The following is a 20,899-nucleotide window of genomic DNA, read 5'->3' on the forward strand; positions in this document are numbered from 1 at the left end:
AGAGGCCCCAAATGATGGTTTGTGGGCCAAATCTGGCCTACGATCGGTTTGGGTAAATACAATTTTATTGGGGTGGAGCCAAACCCATTCATTTGCAGATCATCTTCTTCTATGTTAAACCTGCAGTGCTGAGACCACACGATGCACAAAGCCTAGAATATTTGCTCTCTTATCCTTTACAGAAAAGTCTGCCAACCTGTGACCTATATAATACTAATCATTTGAACTTTTACAGAGACATGCTTTATGGCCCCATGTATACTCAGTTTTTGAACTCGAACTCACATTTTCAAAATGTACATGAAATGATGTGGACGGAGAGTTCCAAATCCAGATTAGATCTACATTTTCAATTTTTTAAGAAGATTTTACTTATTTATTTGACACAGAGAGAGATCACAAGTAGGCAGAAAGAGATGGGGAAGCAGGCTGCCTGCCGAGCAGAGAGCCCAATGCAGGGCTCGATCCCAGGACCCTGGGATCACGACCTGAGCCGAAGGCAGACGCTTAACGACTGAGCCACCCAGGCACCCCTTTCTTTCTCCTTTTAAGTCAATATTTCAAGTTTATATCTTAAAGCAATTTTATTGGGTGAATACATAGAATTGTTATAGCTTCTAAGTAAATTCATCTTTTATCATCATATAGTAGCCTCTAGTCATGTTTTTTGCCTCCAAGTCCTACCTCATATGGTGAGACATGTTCAGGGAGTATTTTCTGTTGGGCCTTTTTCGATACTTTGATTTTCAACTTTTCTGAATCCTTATGTTTTAGATGGGTCATTTAAAAAAAATATATTGCTGGGTACTACCCCCAAATCCGAAAATTGTTATCTTTAACCTAGAGAATTCAAGTTATTTACTTAAAATCATTATTTAGGTTTGCCTGGGTGATTCAGGTCAGATTGGGTCATGATCCCAGGGTCCTGGGATTGAGTCCCGCATTGGACTCCCTACTCAGTGGGAATCTGTTTTTCCCTCTGCCTGTGCTCCCCTTGCTTGTGCCCTCTCTCTCTCTCTGACAAATAAATGAAATCTTAAAAAAATGAAATTATTATTTAAGTTACTGTTATATTTAGCTATTTGTGTGATATTTAGATTAATTTTTCCCATATTAGTTTTGTACTTTGTATTTTCTCCACTTTTCTGTGTTCTCTTTCTTTAGTTATTTTGGTTTGTTTAATTTTATAATTCCGTTTTCCCCTATTCACCTCTGAAAGTTATATACTGTATTTTTTTTAACCCTGTGCCTAATACTTTGCTCAGACTCAGACACTAAAGAGAGCTAGGGCGCCTGGCAGGCTCAGTCGGTTAAGGGTCTGCCTGCCTTTGGCTCAGGTCATGATCCCAGGGTCCTGGGATAGAGCATCTCAGGCTCTCTGCTCAGCAGGGGGTCTGCTTCTACCTCTGCCTCTCCCCCTGCCCCTCCCCCAACTCGTGCAGAAGCTTGCATGCATGCATGCGCTCTCTCTCTCTCAAAAATAAATAAAGAATAAAATCTTCAAACAGGAAAGAGAGCTAGAATAAAGTTATACCCATAATCGTGTCTGCAGAAGTGACATCTTTCAAGTATAAGTCTGGCGTGGCCCACGTCCCCTACACTGAAGCACAAATTCATTGTTATACAGGGCATCACTTGTAAACCACACTGACACCCGTAGCTACTTATATCTATATCAAAAAATACCAAAGTTAATACCAAAGTTAAATATTTATTGCCTGCCAATTATGACTCTAAATTATCATATATGATTTGAATCTGGAAGCTCTGTTCATAAATAAGATGTTACATCCAGTGCAGAGAAAAAAATAGTTCTCTAAAACTGGCCAGCTCAGCTACATCTCTGTCGTATCTTGCTACCATGTGAAAACAGCCAAACTGAATAGACACTTGATTTAAACGACCCATGCTTCACATCAACCACCATGCTCCTTATAATTTGTGCTCTGAGCCTGGCTTTTCAAGAGTTTGCAGATTATCTGAATCATTCCTCAGTTCATTACCAGGAAGCAACGAGGCGTATTACAGAAACTATGCAAACCTAGTAAAACACAGAAAAATCCCGAAGTTGATGTTGGCACAAAATTAATAATGGTTATTTAAACCTCTTACAGACACTTTGATGAAGACAATTGGTGGACCAGGATATAACAGGAGAAAGAAGAACGATATTGTTTGATCAGATTTTTTGGAGACAAGGTTTTTGAAAGCTAAAAAAAAAATTCATGGTGAAAAAGAAGAACTTTCCAGAGCATCTTTTAGGAATGTGCATTCCATGTGTCGAAGATGTAAGAAATGGACTGTTTGAGAGACTGGGTAGTTTAAATTAGTATCATGGCACCAGACACAATCACAGAATGCCAGTGCAGGCTCCCCATGCCACCGTGTATCACTGATGAAGCGAGTATTGGCACTGTGGACTGTCTTCCAGATAATTAAGCTAAAATATGAACTACATTACTGATGATATGAGGAATGCTAAAAAGAAAAAAAATACATTTGCAGAAGTAAGTGTTCCTTCAGTAAATAGAATGCCCAGATGTCTGCCCAATTGAAGGTGCTGGAGTTATTGTTTTTGTTTTTTTTTTAAGATTTTATTTATTTGAGAGAAAGTGAGAGAGAAAGAACATGAGAAGGGAAGAGGTCAGAGGGAGAAGCAGACTCCCCATGGAGCTGGAAGCCTGATGCGGGTCTCGATCCTAGTACTCTGGGATCATGACCTGAGCCGAAGGCAGTCGCTTAACCAACTGAGCCACCCAGGCACCCAGATACTGGAGTTATTAAAAACAAAACAAAACTCAGCTACCATAACAGTAATAATAAGGAACTTCCTTAAAAATGGTAAAAGTTATTAACAATACCAAAGAAGCAAAAGCCTTCGGAAAACATTATACTTAATAGCAGAATGTTGAAAGCTTTCCCTCTGCATTGAAAACTAAAAAATGGACACTAATTATCACCCCTCCATGGAACATTGCACTGAAGGTTTTAATCCATTGAATAACTGAGGAAGAAGAAATAAATAATGGTATGAAACTTGGAAAGGAAGAAACAAACTGGCGTTATTCATAGATAATATGATTTTCTATCTTAAACCCCATAGAACCTACAGATTCTTATTAGAATTAATGAGAGTTTGGCAAGTTTGCTGGGTATTAAATTAATATATGAAAATTAACTATATTTCTCTAAGCCTACAACATAGAGATAGAAAATGAAATGATTTAACCAGATAGTTTTTACAGTAGCCTAAAACAATTTAACACCTAGGAATGAATTCAACAAAAATATATAATACCTCCTCAAAAGATAATAATAAAATCTTACTGAGAGATATTAAAGAAAACCTTTATAAATGGGAAAATATATCATGTTTATTCATTGGAAGGCAAGCACTGCAAAGATGTGAATTTTCCCTTTAATAAATGATTGATAGGTTAAATGAACTACAACAGAAAACCAGCAGGTGTTTTGTGAACCATAGAAGTGGCTTCTAAAATTTGGAATTTCAAATTACTAAGCACAGCCAAAACCACTGAGAAAATAGAACGAAGTGGGAAGGGTTGCTCTACCAAGTATCAAGATACTTGAAAGCTGCTGAAACCAACATAGTGTGGTTTAGGTCTGGAGAGATGTACCCAGTAAGAAAGCCCATAAACAGACCTTGGTATGAACAGACACTATACTTAGGCAGAGAGCTTACCACAGTGACTATGATTTATACAATGTATGACTGACTTTCCATTAAATGGGGTAAATATAATTGGCTACCCACTTAGGAAAAAATGGGCTTACACCATTCAAAAACTCAATTGCAAGTGGATGGTTTGAAAGGAAAGCTTTAAGAAGAGAATGCAGAAAAACACTTTATGTTGAAGTACAGCAGAAATTTCCAAAATAAATGACAAAAAAGTATTAACCAAAATAGAAAAGATTTATACATTTGACTGTTTTTAATACAGATTGATTTATTTATTTGAGGGAGAGAGCGAGTGAGCATGTGTATGGGGGAGTAGGGAAGAGGCAGAGGAAGAAGGAGAGAAACCTCAAGTAGATTCCACCCTGAGCACGGAGCCAGATGCAAGGCTCAATCCCATAACCCCAGATGAGAGTAAGAGTCCAATGGTTAATCAGTTGTGCTGTCCAGGCACCCCTAAATTTGACTACTTTTAAATAAAGAGCATCTGTTCACCAAAAACAAAAAACAAAAACAAAACCCATCAAAAGTGAAAAGCCAAGCCACAAAGGATATTTGGAGGTAGTATTCTTTTTTCAGTTTCCATTTAATTGTAGACTATATAGGTAACTTCTAAAATCAATGAAAAATAGGGCAGAAAACCCATTAGAAGGGAAGGCAAAATATTTGGAAGGCACCTCACAAAACTGGAAGGTATAGATGGCCAATAAACATGAAAATAGCATTATTAGGGAAATGAAAATGAAACCACAAGATATCTCCACATGCCCACCAGATTAGCAAAAATTAAGAATACTGACAACACCCCATGTTAGCGATAACGGGAAGCACCATGAATTCTCATACACTGTGGATCTCACTATAGATAAAATCATATTGGAAAATAGAGTAACACCAACTAAAAAACCAAGGATACACATGCTGTATGACCTGGCAGTTCCACTCCTGGAGCTGGACAAACTTAATTGTACTAGATGTTTCTATCAATGGGATTCATAATTACCCCAAATTTGGAATTTACAGCACTGAACATGAATGAACTCCAGGTACACATGGTTAAATCTTTCTATCACGTTGTTCACTGAGAAAAGGAAATCAGGAAGGAATATTGAGAGAATGGGTTAATTGACGTGAAGTTTAAAAGCAGGCTAAACCAAAAGGTCAACTACTTGAGGTATAGTCAGGGGAAGGAAACCTATACAGGCAAGAAAAAGAATACTATAAAAGGAGTCACCCTCTCCCTGAAGACAGGGAGAGGATGTTATGGATGGAAAGGGGTGCACAGTGGAGAGGAAGAGAGAATACTCGACAGAGTACTCCTCCGGGAGGAAAGTTACCAACCATGTTCCTCCAATGACCTTGGGTGACCCCTGGTGTGAATACATGGAAATGTGTCTGCAGGACTGCAGGGACTGTTCTGAAATCATTGTCATTACCTGTTATTTGGTGACTCGAGCCAGTTCTGAGCAGTATGGTTGAGTTACAGTCTCCACCTTCCACCATAGGGCAGGTGAGGTCATGGGTGGGATAAATTCACAAAAGGAACTCAGGTTCTGTGCTAAAAGCATCTCTGGTCAAAAATGATCCACCAGTAGTTAAAATAACATGGAAGAATCATGGTGCTTCAGAGCGAAGAGTGGACTTAGATGCCATCTGCTTTCAGAGAGCCCTGGGAGTTCAGCCGAGCTGCCTCGGAGCGTGCCAGCTAGCGTGGGGCTCTGCCTTCAAACAGCGTGGTTGCCACTCTTATCAGCCTCACAAATTGAGCTTCCAGATCATTAAAAAAAAAAAAAAGTCAACAGCTTAAAAAAAAATGTTCAGAACCCACTGATCTTGTCTAACGTCTTCATTTTGCAGATAAAGAAACTGAAGTCGCTAGAGGGTGGGTGGCATCCTCAAAGTCACCCAGAGTGTTACCAGCAAAGCAAGACTGGAACCAAGATTGTCTGCTCCTGACCCATTCGGTTTCCAATGTGCCCTATTGCTACTTAACACCACGGGCAGACAAATCTAAACCAGTGAACATAAATTAAGGAAGGCAAGGGACACCTGGGTGGCTCAGTTGGCTGGGTTTCCATCTCTTCATTTTGGCTCTGGTTGTGATCTTGGGGTCATGGGATCGAGCCCCGCATGGGGCTCCACACTCAGTGTGGTGGCTGCTTGAGATTCTTTCTCCTTCTGCTCCTCCCCCCTCTCCCGCTACCCCATTCTCTCTCTAAGTAAATAAAATCTTAAAAACAAAAATAACGAAGGCAAAAAACAGATCTTAACAACCTATAGCACCTACGTCATAAGCTTTTTTGTTAGGATGAAATGAGTTTATGATCATACATGTTTAGAATGGTCCCTGGCACACAGCTAAGAACTAGGTAGGTGTTCGCTATCTTATTCTCATAAAACGACACTTTCCACCTCCTGCCTTCTCTTCACCCACTTGGTTATGGTGTTCTATCTCTACCAGCTGCCTGCTTGAAATTTAAACAAGGTCCACAAATCCCTACAAGGGATGAAATCAGCAACCTGTGTTCTCTGGTCTGAGCCCAACAGCTGTTGGGAAGAAGAACTGCTACGCGCTGCTGCAACAAGGCCTTAGTGTAAGAACAGTTTTACACATACCTCCTCTCCTCCCCATAGTTCTAGCCACAAATAGTTGTGTCCCCGGGAACCATAGGCTCATGGAAGGTTGAGGCCCTGGTGGCAGCTAAGGTGTTTTCTGTTGATCCTGAACAGAAGAGTGTACTGACGGTTGTTTCTGCCGTGTTGAAGGTACTCACAGAATCGGGTCTTAGAGCAGAAAGGAGAGGAAGTCTGGAGACCCGGGTGCGCTGGGTTCTGCTGCAGCGTGGCAAGCCAAGGCGGCGTCACATACATACACCGTGGTGGGCCCACTCCGGGGTCCTGGGGGCAGGCTGTCCTTGCGCAACTGTCCCCAAACAGGAGTCCTACCCCTTGCTGTGGGTGGCTACTATTCTCTCTTGCCTGTGTGTTACCTTAACTACAGAGGATTCCGGACATGGACACAAACCAAATTCCCCACTGTGATCCTGAATGAGGAAGCCAGTTGTGTGCATAGGCAAAAGCAAGATTTTTTTTTTTTTTTAAGATTTACATTTTATTTGGAAGAGAGAATAGGTATAGATGGAGAGTTAAAGGGAGAAGCAGAGTCTCCTCCGAACAGAGAGCCCAGTGGAGGGCTTGATTCCAAGACCTTGAGATCGTGACCTGAGCTGAAGGCAGATGCTTAACCGGGTGAGCCACCCAGGTGCCCTGGCAAAATCACGATTTAAAATATATATATATATATATATTTTTTAATTTATTTTTTTTAATCATTCCTACCACCTTGCTATCTAAAACAGATACTAAAGATTTGGGGGCACAGGCTTGAAGAGTGAAGAGCTGAAGTCCAGAGGTATTGGTTACAGCAGGTAGTGATTCTAAGTTTTCTATCAGCCAAGCCCCTTCGTGTAACAGCTTCTAGCACTTGACAATTTTCTGACTTGCTTTAGAGGAAAAAGAGCAGTCTCCTCTCAGAGTTCTCATATATGGCATTTGGGGTGTTTTCCGTATGCTGTATACACTTTGAAGGGCCATGATGAGCATTCAGCTTAAAGTGAACAAAGAACGAACATTTAGTGATATTTGAAGTTTGGTCAGAAAGTCTAACATTTTAAGAATAAAAATGTATTCACTTAAAATGAGAAATCAAAAAGCAGACAAGTAGCATCCTCACCAAAAGGCAAGCGACCTTTGAGTTTATATGAGCTGAATAAGATACTTGAAAACATTAACAGCCATTAATAGATTCCAGTCAAAAAGAGGTATAATGGGTTTGTTTTATTTGAGGAGGAGGGCTCATGCCAATCCATGAGGTTAAAAGGAATCAGGGAGAAGGGACAAAAAGTCTGATTAAAAAGGTGGAGCGGAGGGCATTAATATAGATTTAACTTCTGGGCAGTATTGATTTTCTGTCTTCATTTTTCTTTGAGAATTAACTCCCTGAGCCTCTCCATGAACGTTCATTCTGTCTATGTGTGGGTCCACACTGCCGGGCGAGACATGAGAAGGATAGGAGAAGTGCTGTGTTGAAAGTGGTGATAAAATCCGTGGGCTTAAGTTTGAATCCCTTTCTTTTCCCTTTTTTCCTCCTTCCTTTGTTTCTAACCTCCTTGATTATTTGGTAGGTCTCTGTGCCAGGTGAGCTCTGAGGATGAGGCAAAGCCCTGCGTTCACGCATGCGTGGGGCACGGGGCGGGGGGGGGGCAGGGGGGTTGTGGGTGTGGTGGGGAGGGGGCGTGGCGGGGGCTGGGAGCTGCCCAGAAAATGCAAAGGGATTCTGTGTCTGACTGGGATTATTGCAAAAACCGCGAAAGATGGACTGCAACCCGAAAAAGAGCTGACCCTGGAAGAAGGACACTGCTAGCTTCATAATGTAAACTAAAAAAACATATCCCACAAACGGTCAGGATGAGTGATGTCAGAAGCAACGCCAGAATACCTAGACTCCTGTTTCCACTTTCCTCTGAGGAGATCGGTAACCCTGAGCAAGTTCCGCTACATTTGAAATTGTTTCCTTCTTCGTAAAAGAAGCATTAATACCTTCGACTTTGTAGGGAACAATCATGAGGATGAAAAGGGATAGGATGTATGGAAAGACTTTGTGAATTACAGGAGAAATATGACATACTGCCCTCAGAAAGTGTGAGGTGGGTCTTGTAGTTTCAAAGCTGGGGATAGAAGAGGTTAAGAGACATGCTAAGCACCCCTATTAAGTCCAATTATAGGGAATTTGGAAAACAAATTCACTTTTTTCCTTTTCTCATCTTCTCCTGCTACAGTATTAACCACATAATATTTACTGGGAAATCATCTCAATTTCAGAAAATGTAGGATATGAAAATTTTATATTTAGAAAATAGCTTATTTCCCAAGGGACTTTTTTTTTTTTTAAACATATAAAGTATTGTTCACTTCAGGGGTACAGTCTGTGAATCATCAGTCTTACACAATTCACAGCACTCACCACAACACATACCCTCCCCAATGTCCATCCGCCAACCACCCCATCTCTCCCTCCCCCCCACCCCAGCAACCCCGAAGGGACTCTTTTACATGCCACATTTACATGGGATGACAAAAATAAAAATCCAGTAATTTCCTAAAACTGTCCTGCACACAACTTTTAAGCACAGCTGTGCTTGTACTCTGGTATAGTACATTTGGTGGGTGTTTTACCAAGTTTTAAACATAGCTTTAAAAGCACCAAGGATGAAGCCATTGGGAACAATAACGTTTCTGCTGGAATATTAAAATTCTGATATTACAACATGGAACTGATTCCTATCATCTCCTAAAACAAATGGCCAGTATTGCATCAGCTTCATTGTTCCTCAGCGGCCTACTGAAGACCAGGCTAGCTTGAGCTACCTCAGGAAAATGGCGGAGTTGCTGTGTTACTCCCCAGTTAGTGAAGTCGTGGTTAGACTTTCCATTGTGAGAAAGTGCTTTGTCCATTATCGTATTCCTACCTCGGACCTTGCAGCTAACAGCCTGAGTATTCCCATGGCTTGGATCCTCACCTTGTTCCCCAGTTGTAACATACGAAACATGGAAGCTCTTGGGGGGATATTTTGCCAACTTGTGCACAGGGCCCCAGACCATTTAAAATGGTCTGAGGTTATTCAATGATCCTATGAAATAATCCTGCATTTTTATTTCCAGATCAAATCTGCTTTTTTTTTTAAGGCTTATTTTTCTCCTTTCTCATAAGAAAAAAATGTTTTTCATAAGATAGGTCCAGTGAAAAATTATGTTTTGCTTGCTTCCTGGAGAGACCAGCTGGCGGAGAGAAACAGAGAAAATAAAGGAAAAAAGCCAACTCCCTGCCTCGTGCTTACTCAGCCCTTCACTTCTCCTGTTGTTAGGACTGGGTTTTGTCTTCCCTTTTCAGCTGCCAGGGATGAAGAGGAGAGAAAATAAAAGGGCAAGAAGGCTTGGCAGAGGAAGTTAATATCCGGTGCTTTGGTATTTTGGAGATGAAGCAGCGTCAGCTCTTTATAAGGCACTCACCGCGGAAGAGTGAAGAGAAATTTGCTCCTGTATTAGTAACGTGCCATTACGCTGTCATGGTAATGCCTTTCCAGGAAAAACTGGGTGTTCCTACAGTATAACCTGACCAGGTATTTGGCCCTGTAAAACATTCCCTTCCATAAAATTTCTGCCCGGAAGGGTTCTTTGACAGAATAAGATGGTAGAAGAAATACCTGCAAGTAATTTTAAAACTGTGAGCTCTGAATTCGCCTTTAGGTCTTTCCCACACACCAGCCCAGTCCTCTGCCTTGCTCTGCTCCAGTTCTATGTGATAGCTCGGAAAGACTCAACCTTTCAGAACTTCAGTTGGTTACTCTTAAATAAACACATAAAGAGTGCCAAACACTTAAGTTCTGAAACCTCCCCGAATCTCGAACGTGATGCGGAGAAGAAAACTTAGTTGCTTAGTAAAAATGTCCTAGCATCATTCTGTGCTTACAGCAGCTCTAGCAAACACAGTGTATTATAATTCCACCATCCTTTTTTATCCATGTTTCTCTGAGTACTCAATCGTAGGCAGTTTAGTACTGTTTTTGAAGAAATTTAAAGCATAATGTAAAGAGTTCACTTTTATGGAGTAACTGTATTCCAAGGCACTGTGACAAATGGCTTAAGTGATTAAAGTCTACCTCCTAGAAACTTTACAGTAGCTCTCTGAAATAAATATCATTATCTCCATTTTAATAATGAAGAAACAGGGCTGCAGACTTCAGACAATTTTCCTAGGATCTCACAGCTGGAAGGTGCTAGAAACATGACAGAATAATTTATGCATGCCTAAATCACTGGAATCTGCAATGAGACTTGAAATTCTATTTCCCCCTAGATTAAGGTATTTTATTCATTCCATAAGTATTTGCTGAGTTCCTCCAATTTCCAAGGCATTATTATTCTTATGTGCCATTGGCAGCTATTTCAAGGTCCCAGTGACTTTTTGCTTAGTAGATTATAATTTCCTTCTCCAGAATGATTCTGGAGAAGGAAATTATAATCTACTAAGCAAAAAGTAGTTTTCCCCTGCAGCTTTCCCCTGCAAACTGGTTACAATTCAGTCTCCAAGTATTTGGCAAGAATCCTTTTTGCCTCTTGAGCCTTAGGTTAATTACAAACTTATTTCCCCCCCGTTCTAGTTAAATCCTTTGTCTTTCAAACATCTTATTTTTTTAAATAATCAAAATATTTGTTATAATGCTATAGAACCGGGTTTGTGGTCGTTTGTGTGTGCTACTTAAAATTAACCTTTAGGGGCACCTGGGTGGCTCAGTGGGTTAAAGCCTCTGCCTTCGGCTCAGGTCATGATCCCAGGGTCCTGGGATCGAGTCCCACATCCGGCTCTGTGCTCAGCGGGGAGCCTGCTTCCCCCTCTCTCTCTGCCTGCCTCTCTGCCTACTTGTGATCTCTCTCTCTGTGCAAAACAAACAAACAAACAAAAAACTATTACGACCTCCAGAGGGCCCTAAAGATTGAGTTTATTTAAGCAGATTCCCCTTGCGCATTTTGGAAGGTCATGCCAACTAGGTGCTCAAGTATTGTTCCAGGACTTAATATCCACTGTGTAGGCGGTAGTCCCTCCACCCCAAATCACTTGTTCTGTTGCTTTCTTGGACCAACGGTGAGCAGCCATAAAACTTGGCGGCTAAACTAGATTTTACTAGATGAGCAGCTTCGTCATAACTACAGGGAATGGAGAGAGCGATGTTTACATTTTTGTTTCTCTTCCTTTTACTTCTTGGGGAGTCACTGTGAAGAAATAGCCATTCCTTCCCAGACTCAATAGATCTGTGATTCTGTGCATTTCAGCTCTGAAGAAACTAACACTTTCTCCTTTTCCTGTTTACCCATTCTGGATGGTGGCTCGAGAGGGAAAGAAGACACCACGCTTCCAAATTCAGAAATTCATTTGGTGCATCAGTTCACACTAAACCTTACCTAATCCTTGTGCTTGATGGAAGATAGGAATCATTGTTTCTCTAGTGAATGAGGTCGTTTGGAAAACAGAAGGAGCTCATAAATCTCCTCAGTGGTTAATCAAAGATGGGTTGGTACTTCGGAGGGCTTCTGTCCCCCAGAGTCACGGCCTACCCAACTCCATCAGCTCCCGAGGAACACTGCAGCGTTATGAGGGCGAAGAGCTGATTTCAACCGACAGGCCTTGAAGTTCATTGTATCACGGTCTGTTTCCATTTAAATCAAGCCGCACACTTGATGACTGAGAGGAGCCAGTGTTTCTATTTAAGAACGTGAATGGCCTTTTGGTTTTATGTTCCAGTTTACTTGTCCCCTGTCCATAGTTTATGGCACTAAGCCTTTTGGAAAGAGTGTATGTATTTCTGAATGTTTCTATTTTGCTCAGTAGGTGACGGTGGCATGGAAATTTTAGTTGCCCTCATGGAGACAGGATGGCCTCGGGCCATTTTACATAGTCTCGCACATTCCTGACGGGCCCAAAATGTTTACTGTTGTTCCCATCCCTAGGAGGGAATGTTGAAAGGCTGTTCCTGTTGTGACTCATTTTATAAGGTGGTTGGTTCTGTAAAGATGCGCGTAACTTGCATCATATTTTCAACACACTGAGAGCATTTGTGTTTAAACACCATTTCATCCTTTCTTTAAAGAAAGATTCCTCAGAAAGTCCAACTTCTGGAACTTCACCACCGTAGAGCTATCCTGTTTAGAAAAGGGGAAGGGGCCCACGGGAACCTTGTCCCTGCATGCCACCCTAGCCTCTCAATCCCAAGGGCTTTTCTAGAAAATTCCTAAATCTACTTAGAAGGCAGATTTTTAAAACCCTGTGCCACAGTAACCAATGGAGAATTATAAGACTAAGAAATGAAATTATAAGGAAAAAAATCATTCTAATATATGGTCTCCCCCAATTTAATTTCCCAGAGTGGACTTGTTTAATCGCAGGCCACTTGGAAATGCTAACAATTTAACAATTTATGTGGCTCTCCTTCCCTGATCTGATATCCTTTGGGCATTTGGCGTCTGAAGAGCCAGTGGTCTCCTTTGTAGTACCGTTGAGAGAAGCCTGGAAAGAATGAATGATTTGTTCTTCGTGCAGCTGGTAGAGAAGAAATGCCAAAAGGTCTACAGAGTCCTTAAGCAAACTCTTCTTTCTTTTTTTTTCTTTTCTTTTCTTTCTTTCTTTTTTTTTTTTTTTTTTAAGGATTTGAGGGTGGTTTCAAAGCAAGAGGCGTTCCAAATACTCCACCACTTTCCGTGACATGGTTCGTCTGTTACTGGGGACACACTTGACTCTCTTCTGCTCCGGCTGGGAAATGAGCTGAGTGGGCTGAGATCACTGCAGCAGTCCACACAATGCCATTGAGGCATTCTGAGGACTTGAGCTGTTGAGCCCACGTCGAGGGGGTGTTTTGTCTTCTCTGAGATGCAGCTCGTGAAATATGCGTACTTCACGTGTCCTGACCTATTACCTCATCACACCAGAGAGTCTGCAAAACACCCCCATGATAGTTATTTCCAGCATTACGTAATGGTTCCTTTTGTGTAGCCTGAATCTAGTGAAGGCAGCAGAAAGCTCTTAATAGAACTATTTCCTTTTGGATGTGTGATTGAGAAGATGTGTATTTATTTTTTACATTGGCACCAACGATCCAACTATCCTTATCTAATATTTATACATCAGTCTTTGCTCCCCGACAATCCAAGCTTGTTCAGTTCGACATTCTAAACTTCCTCTTTGCCCTTATATTCAGTTTGCTTTCATCTCTGCTTGTACATAACGAGATACCTTCTGCCTCGGAAATTTTATCTCAAGCCCCACCTTCTTGATGAAGCTCCAGATACTCTCAATGGCCTTCTTTAGAAAACAGTCATTACAGAACTTAACTGTTTTCATTTAGCACCGTATGAATTTCTGCTTGCTTGCTGTTTGGCTGTTTCACATGGGCAAAGTTCAGCCCCACTTAACCACACTTGCTTTGGCTCAAAAGGGGAGTCATGTAGTACCTGTGATAATATACAGATCTCTCCATATGTAAACGCACCGTACACACACATATGCATTCATCTGTCTACATGTAGCACATAACATTGAACCAGGAATGGAGTAGGTGCCCAAGTACTGAGCTGAATTAAATTCAGAATTGTATCAGTTATATCAATTAATGAGAAAACTCTTATTTCAGTAAATTACCATTGTCTAAAAGATACAGGAAATTGAAAAGCAAAAGGTCCAGACTTGGTTTTCACTCTTTAATTATTCTTACTATCTAAAAACTATAGAATTGATTATAACAGTGCCTCCTAGCAATATATGCAAAATCTGTTTTTGAAATTTTTTCCCAAAATACATGTTATCCTTCAAATACCTTAGTGGATAAGTAGTTAATATGCTTTATTTTTTCCTAAAAATACATTCTTTTAAAATAAAACTCTGAGCTTTTACATAAAAACTTAGGCAGAAGAAATGTGAGTCAGAAATAATAATAATAATAATAATAGAGATGAAAAAGAGAATGGGACAGTGAAAGTGGAGAATTGGGAAGGTTTTGAGCGTTATGGACAAGGATACATGCACGATTACAGGAGAGAATATGTATATTGCCAGTAAAACTTCTTTTTCACGACATGTCCTGGGCAGATCTATTCTTATCCCTATACCCTCACCTCTGTGCTCACAGCATCTTCTCTAGCCTTGTAAAATGGCACTTTCCATGTTTTTAAACTACTCAGTTATCTGTCTCCCACTAGATGATAAACACCTTTAGGAAAGGGATTATGGTTCGTTTGTGTATTTTTTCAATGCCCAGCATAGAGCCTGTGACATACAATACACACAAGTCAACAGTTTAAGTAATAAAGGGGCAAATAATGGAATGACACATAAGGAAAGGAGAGAGAGAGACAAAAGGCATGAGAAGACTATTCCCAGGAAAACTGACCCCTCGCAAGCTGTTATCAGTATGCCAAGTTCTTTAATTCTAAAAATTCATTCATTTCTCCAAATATAGAGGAAGAGGAAAGATATTAATGTTAGAAATATGACAGTCTTCTGTGAACTTGGAACTTTGTTCCCACATTCCATCTTTAATTCACAGGATTATAATGATCTCTTCCAAAAAAAGTGCTCTGACATTTCCAGAAAAATAGAGCTTGGGCAAAATGAAAATAGCTTAAATTTTTTTTTTTTTTGGTAACACTTTCGATTATAATGTCCTGCCTTTTGTCATAGAAGAACAGTCCTATTGGCTCAAGTTATTCTTAGAGAGAGCTCCACCTAAGTATGGAAAATGTGTCCAAAGCTCTCACATCGTCAAGGTATTTTTATACCTTTATATAATGAACACTGTGAAAGAAGTCATCCTACAGATTTGCCTCTTGCAGTTTTTCACTGCTGAGATTCTGAGACACGTTCCTAACATAACTATCCCCAACACAGTCAACACCAGGCATCAAAAACTACATGGCTCCTCGGGTACAGGCAAACATGATCACTGCTGCTGCTGTGGTTGACGTCTGATGCAAAGCTAAATTCCTAAAGCTGTTTTCAAACCTGAGATGGGCTTTTTGATGGAGAAAACAATGAATGACATTATATAAAATTCTAGCTGCTTTTCCTACCCCGCTTACCCTATTCTCTAAAATGGCCAGCACTTTGGCCACTGGACTTGCAGTAGCAAGTTTACACCATAGCCTATTTTCAAATGTCAACAAGAGACACATCAAAAAACAAAACAAAACAAAACAAAAACATGCTTAATGGTAACCCCCAAACCAAATTTATGAAATCACCAAAACAGTCTCTCAGATGATTGTACATGCATTCTGTAATTCTATATAAAGTCCCAACTGTGAAAGGAGTGCCTGAAGAGTTCTGGATGTCACAAGGATTGTGTTTCAAGCCACCTCACAGAGAGACATTACTTTGATGAATTTTCCACAGTGTCAAATCTGGTCTCTGGTCTTGGAGACTCAGAAACCCAATCTGTCAGCAAAGCTGGAGCAAATTCACACGTCAGAGGTGGACTTAAACTCGGAGAACACAGAACACTACCGAAGAGTGATAACAAGATGTAAATACATTAATTTACCATAAGCGTAAATGTCACATGGACTCCCCCGCTCCTGGGGGCGCGCCAGCTCATTCCCTTTCTGGGGACAGGGCCACAGGAAGTGCCAAATCCTAACCAGAAGGTTAGTTGGTGATGAAAAAGTGGAAGAAAAGGAAGACAGAAATAAATCAAATGTAAGACTAGAATGCAGATTCTAGTTTTATTACCTTCCGAGTTACCCCGATGTTTCACACTGGGGGAAGGCGAGTCCGAAGACTCACGGAGCAGCGAAGGGTCCAGCCCCCTCTGTGGCCTGGTGGACGCTGAGGGCTCACCTGCGCCTGCGTGGCTGATCAGTCCCTCTGCTGACAGAACTATTTTTCCTCTCGGTTTGTCCACATCTAACTCCGGGAGACAAGAAGCTCCCCTAAAGTAACATCTGCTCTCCGCCAATGCCATTTAAAGGTACCATCAGATTCATCCTTTCTGCTTTTCATTTTGTTTTTTTAAGATTTTATTTATTTGAAAGAGAGAGCATGAGCAGGGGTGTAGAGGCAGAGGAGAAACAGACTCCCTTCTGAGCAGAGACCCCCAGACGTGGGCCTCAATCCCAGGGCCCCAGGATCACAACATGACCCAAAGGCAGGTGCTTAACCAACTGAGCCACCCAGGCGCCCAGGACAACATTATTACTCTTAACAGAAGAGAGTTGGTGCCTCTTGAAGTGTCCTTGGGGGCATTAGTAGTTCGTGACTTCATCTCAGCTCTTAGAATGATTTCATAAAATCTATGTAACCCCCCGCCCCACATCTTTATTGTCTGTCTGTACTGTTTGTTACCATAGCTGAAGACACTTTTCAGCTCCTGTCAGCCTCCCTGTTAGTCTCAAAGTATAGTGCTAGCTTTAAAAATAGACTAGTCCTCTGATATTTTAAAGATTGTAAGCAGGACGTTTAACAGCAAGAATGGTACAGGAAGCAGGTACAGAGAAAAGTCGTGATAAATTGTGTGATGGCAGAGTTGATAAAAGTCTTCTGTTTCAAACACGAAGAGGCGGATTTGTAAGTTTTACTGGTCTCTCAAGGAGATCAAGCAGGAAATAATCTTAAACTACTTTAGTTGCCATTTAACTTCCAGCAGCCTTGGGTAACCACACCTTGGTCTCAAGCCTGACTAGAAAGTACTTGAAGAAAAAAACAAAAAACCCTCCCCTGTGTTGCTCCAATAGGATGAGCTGATTTGCAATAGCATCTAGTAAGAGAGGGTTTCTTTTATTTCATACCAAAGTACTATGACATGGGGAGGACATCCAGAATGTTGTTAACAGGGTCCTCTGTGGTTATGAGAGACATGAAAATACACACATCGTCTCCTATATCATGGAATTTGGCAACTCCTCGTCAGAAATGTTGGGGAACAATCTGGCTAAGTCTTGAAAGTAGGAATGAGAAGCCTAATTCAAAGTGGAATGAAGGTGATAATCTTTCCTAGGAAGGAGGAAATTGCTAGGTTAAACAAAGATAATTAACCCTGATTGGTTAATTATACAAATACAAACAAAATAAAAATAGTTTAGTTGTAGTAAATAAAAGGAAGAGCTATGTCAAAATGAAAAAATTAATAATTTCTTAAGCAAAGAAGAATTAATTCTCAGAGGTCGGAGAGCAAGAATGAGTTTGTAAAAAAACACAGAACAAAAAAAAATAAAAAAACACAGAACAAAACAAAACAAAAACGGTTTGTTAGGTACCTGATTGTCCTCCTAATATTACAATAAAATTGGAGCCCAATTATGCTTGCATTGAATAAAAATTATAATATAGTCTATTTAATCTATAGATTAATACAAGATGTAAGAAAAATTTTATTAAATTGATATAATACTAACACAACACAAAAAAATTTTTAAGAACCTATGTTCCCAATTTATATTTCTAGGAAAAGTGTTTTTCCATTAGAAAGTGTTGACTTTTTTCTTTCCTTTTTGGGACATCCTAGAGTTCTAATATATCTTAACAAACATAGACTCATGAAACTAAATGGGAACATGGGAGCCATTTCATATATTCCTGTGGCTTCCAGTGAAAGTGCACTGAGATCAGATTCAACAGAGGACAGTTGTCTTCTGTTACTTATGAATATGTACAAAAAGGAGCTTCTGCAGCTTTCTCAAATACGCTTGCCATAGGGTGCCTGGGTGGCTCAGTTGGTTAAGTGTCTGCCTTCAGCTCAGGTCATGATCATGGGGGTCCTAGGATTGAGTCCCACGTCAGGCTCCCTGCTCTGCAGGGAATCTGCTTCTCCCTTTGGCCCTCTCACTGGTTCTCTCAATCTCTCTCTCTCTCAAATAAATAAAATCTTAAAAAGTAAATAAATAAAATGCTTGCCACTCCACAAAACATGTAGATTTTTAGCAAATATTTCATGTTTTTATGTATGGCAATTCTCACAATAGGTAGACAAGAAATTTGACTATGAAATAATGAATAAATCTCATCACCTTATGATCAATTTCAAATTATATCTAGAAATACTGGGGGGTTTTTTGTTTGTTTTACAATCTAGTTTCCTGTGTTTGCTGCTTCTAAAACAAAATATTCTACTTACAACTATAGTGTGTGCCACATTTGAATAGTGACAGCCATTCTAAAGTGGGTGCGAAGTAAAGGATTACATATTGCCTGTTTCCTGTAGACCCTTTCTTCTTGAGAGTTTCATACTGGCGTTTAGATTTTCCTCGCTTTGAATGAGTACATAAATTCCTCACTTCGCATAAGAACTCTCTTCCTCCAGGGGCAAAAAATGGACTTACTATCCACCTCACATACCAAAAAAGATTTTCTACCTTCATTCAGCTTTCCAAAAAAGATTTTCTACCTTCATTCAGCTTTCCAAAAAAGATTTTCTGCCTTCATTCAGCTTTGCATGTACCTTAACCTAGATTCTAAAATGAATTATTCCACAAACCAAAAAGGCAGAAGAAGAGATTCTAAGAAGGCAAGCTTTCCAGTCTAAATGCTCTTTTAAAAAAATTATGTCCTCTAATTCCATGATAGTATATTTTGATTCTGAAATTTGAAGTTAACTTTAGAGGCATTTGGGCTCATACTCGTTTGCTGATGTTCAAACCAGCAATTATTCCAAAGGCTGTAAGAAATTAAAGTGTCACCTTAAAGGTCACTGTAACAATTGTTTTTATTGTACAGAATACCAGTTCAATAGAATATAAATGATTTTATAACCTTTAAAGTCTGTGGTTAACATGACTGTTTCTCATTTGGTCTCATACTTCCATTTCTTCTAAGGAACATGGATTGATGTACCTGGCTGCCCACATCAAGTGTGTTCATTGATGTTCCTATTGTATTATAGTCAGCTTTTTACAAGTTGAGCAAAGCAATGACAATTCCATCCAGGAGAACTCATGACATAAATCTCAGTATTCTACACACCGTGTTTTATTTTTTAATCCTGGCCAAATAAAAGGTGCGAAAAACAAATACAACCTTCAGATGTTCTCATTAATAATAATTGTTTTACATATGATGAAAGAGCCAGTTTGAGAATCATAAAAGTCTGGGTCCATGTTAAAGGGCAGCTGAAGTGCAGTCAGTAATGGAAGCCTCTAAAATTATAGCTTGGCCAATGCAATGTTTAAAGTTTTAAAATACTTTTCTCCATGGGAGGTTTCCACTACTCTATTTTGCAATGATACCTTGGATTTCATTAACCCAGACCTTTACCCAGCAAGAGGACTTTCTTTTTTACGAAGCCGTGAAATTAACGAATGTTTTTCTAAGGGGACGTTTTGGGGCATATTCACCTGGAAGCAGCCCATAGGGAAAACATGCGATGTTTTCGTGGGCTGTGGCTGGAGCAGTAGTCAGACGCCACGTGAAGCGAGAGAGCGTTACCATAAACATACCTTGTCCTTGGGTTACTCCATAAAATTCAGCTGCTATCCTGGCTGCTTCCTTGCGGTTGCCTTTCACGATGTAGAAGTGACTGAGGATGGCAAGGCTGATTTTCACAAAAAGCTTGAAACAGAAGAGTGAAAGGATCGTGAAGTAGACATTGGATAACTGTTGAGCAAACGGCCGGCTTTCTTCTAACACCGACATTGCTGCACCAGAGCGTGCGGGGCTCTCCGCTCTGAGCCAAGTCGCAAATGTGCCTGGCTCTCCTTTGGGAGGCTCCTGAACAGCTGGTCCTGAGGGAGGAAAATGTCAGCTGGTCATGATGCCCCGGGCTCAGAATATTTATACCGTCCGTAAAAGTTCTCCGCAGACTGCCACTGGCCTGACGGCATTCCCTGGAAGCAGTTGCAACACGAGCTCGGCTGCCAAGGCCCCTGACTTTCCATTCTCAGTAGAAAATGACCCCCCCGCCCGCCCCGCCTCACAGCTCCGAATTTCAAGACCCAGACATGGAGAGTCATATACAGATGATTTCCTTCTCGGCTTCTAATTATCACGAATACTTTGAAGACTGTCTATGGGGTTCCAGTTGTTAATGTCAACGATTTTCATAACATTGGGTAAAATTCAGTCCATCGCTTCAAGCCTTTCAAGTGGCCTATTTGTAGACCATGAGCTAAATCATCAAATAGTCCATGACTGGATAATCTTAATGACTAACTCATCAATTAGCCAATTATGTTGCTTTTACTGTTGTCAGGGCAAAAAATTTTTTCTTCTAAATGGATAGCTGGGACAGCCACAGGATAATAATTTTAGACTGTTCATTCATCTTGTGAACACTTTTTGAGCACCCACAGGTGTCAGATATTTTGCTGGGTGATGGTGAGACAAAGAATGTGATGTCCCTGCCACAAGGAACCATAGTCTAGAGGAGGAAACAGATACCAGATACATCCAGGTGAGGACAGGGTACCATGGGAGCACAAAGAGGAAGGGCTTGATCCTCATTGAAAGGAGTCAGAAAAGACATCCAGGAAGAGGTGGCATATTCAGAGAATTATCAGATAAGCAGGACTGTTTTATGTAATCTGTCCAAAATCAAGCAAAACAATATACTTTTTAGGTCCAAAGCCTTTAACCCTAATTTGGTTTAATTTGTGAATGAATGTGTTTAT

The 20,899-nt window shown here is 40.5% G+C and overlaps 1 protein-coding gene across 1 annotated transcript in view; it reads right to left on the reverse strand.

Annotated features, from left to right (window-relative positions):
* The window catches only part of ASB5 (ankyrin repeat and SOCS box containing 5), a 49,689-nt gene extending 29,647 nt beyond the window's left edge, over window positions 1-20,042 (reverse strand). Inside the window, exon 1 of the mRNA XM_032869839.1 lies at window positions 19,730-20,042. Within this exon, the coding sequence (XP_032725730.1) occupies window positions 19,730-19,925 (196 nt within the window). The 5' untranslated portion in view covers window positions 19,926-20,042. The remainder of the gene's footprint in view (window positions 1-19,729) is intronic.
* Between the last annotated feature and the right edge of the window lie 857 nt (window positions 20,043-20,899).

The sequence above is a fragment of the Lontra canadensis genome, unplaced genomic scaffold (assembly GCF_010015895.1).
Source record: "Lontra canadensis isolate GAN:19392208 unplaced genomic scaffold, GSC_riverotter_1.0 scaffold39, whole genome shotgun sequence".
Taxonomy (NCBI): domain Eukaryota; kingdom Metazoa; phylum Chordata; class Mammalia; order Carnivora; family Mustelidae; genus Lontra; species Lontra canadensis.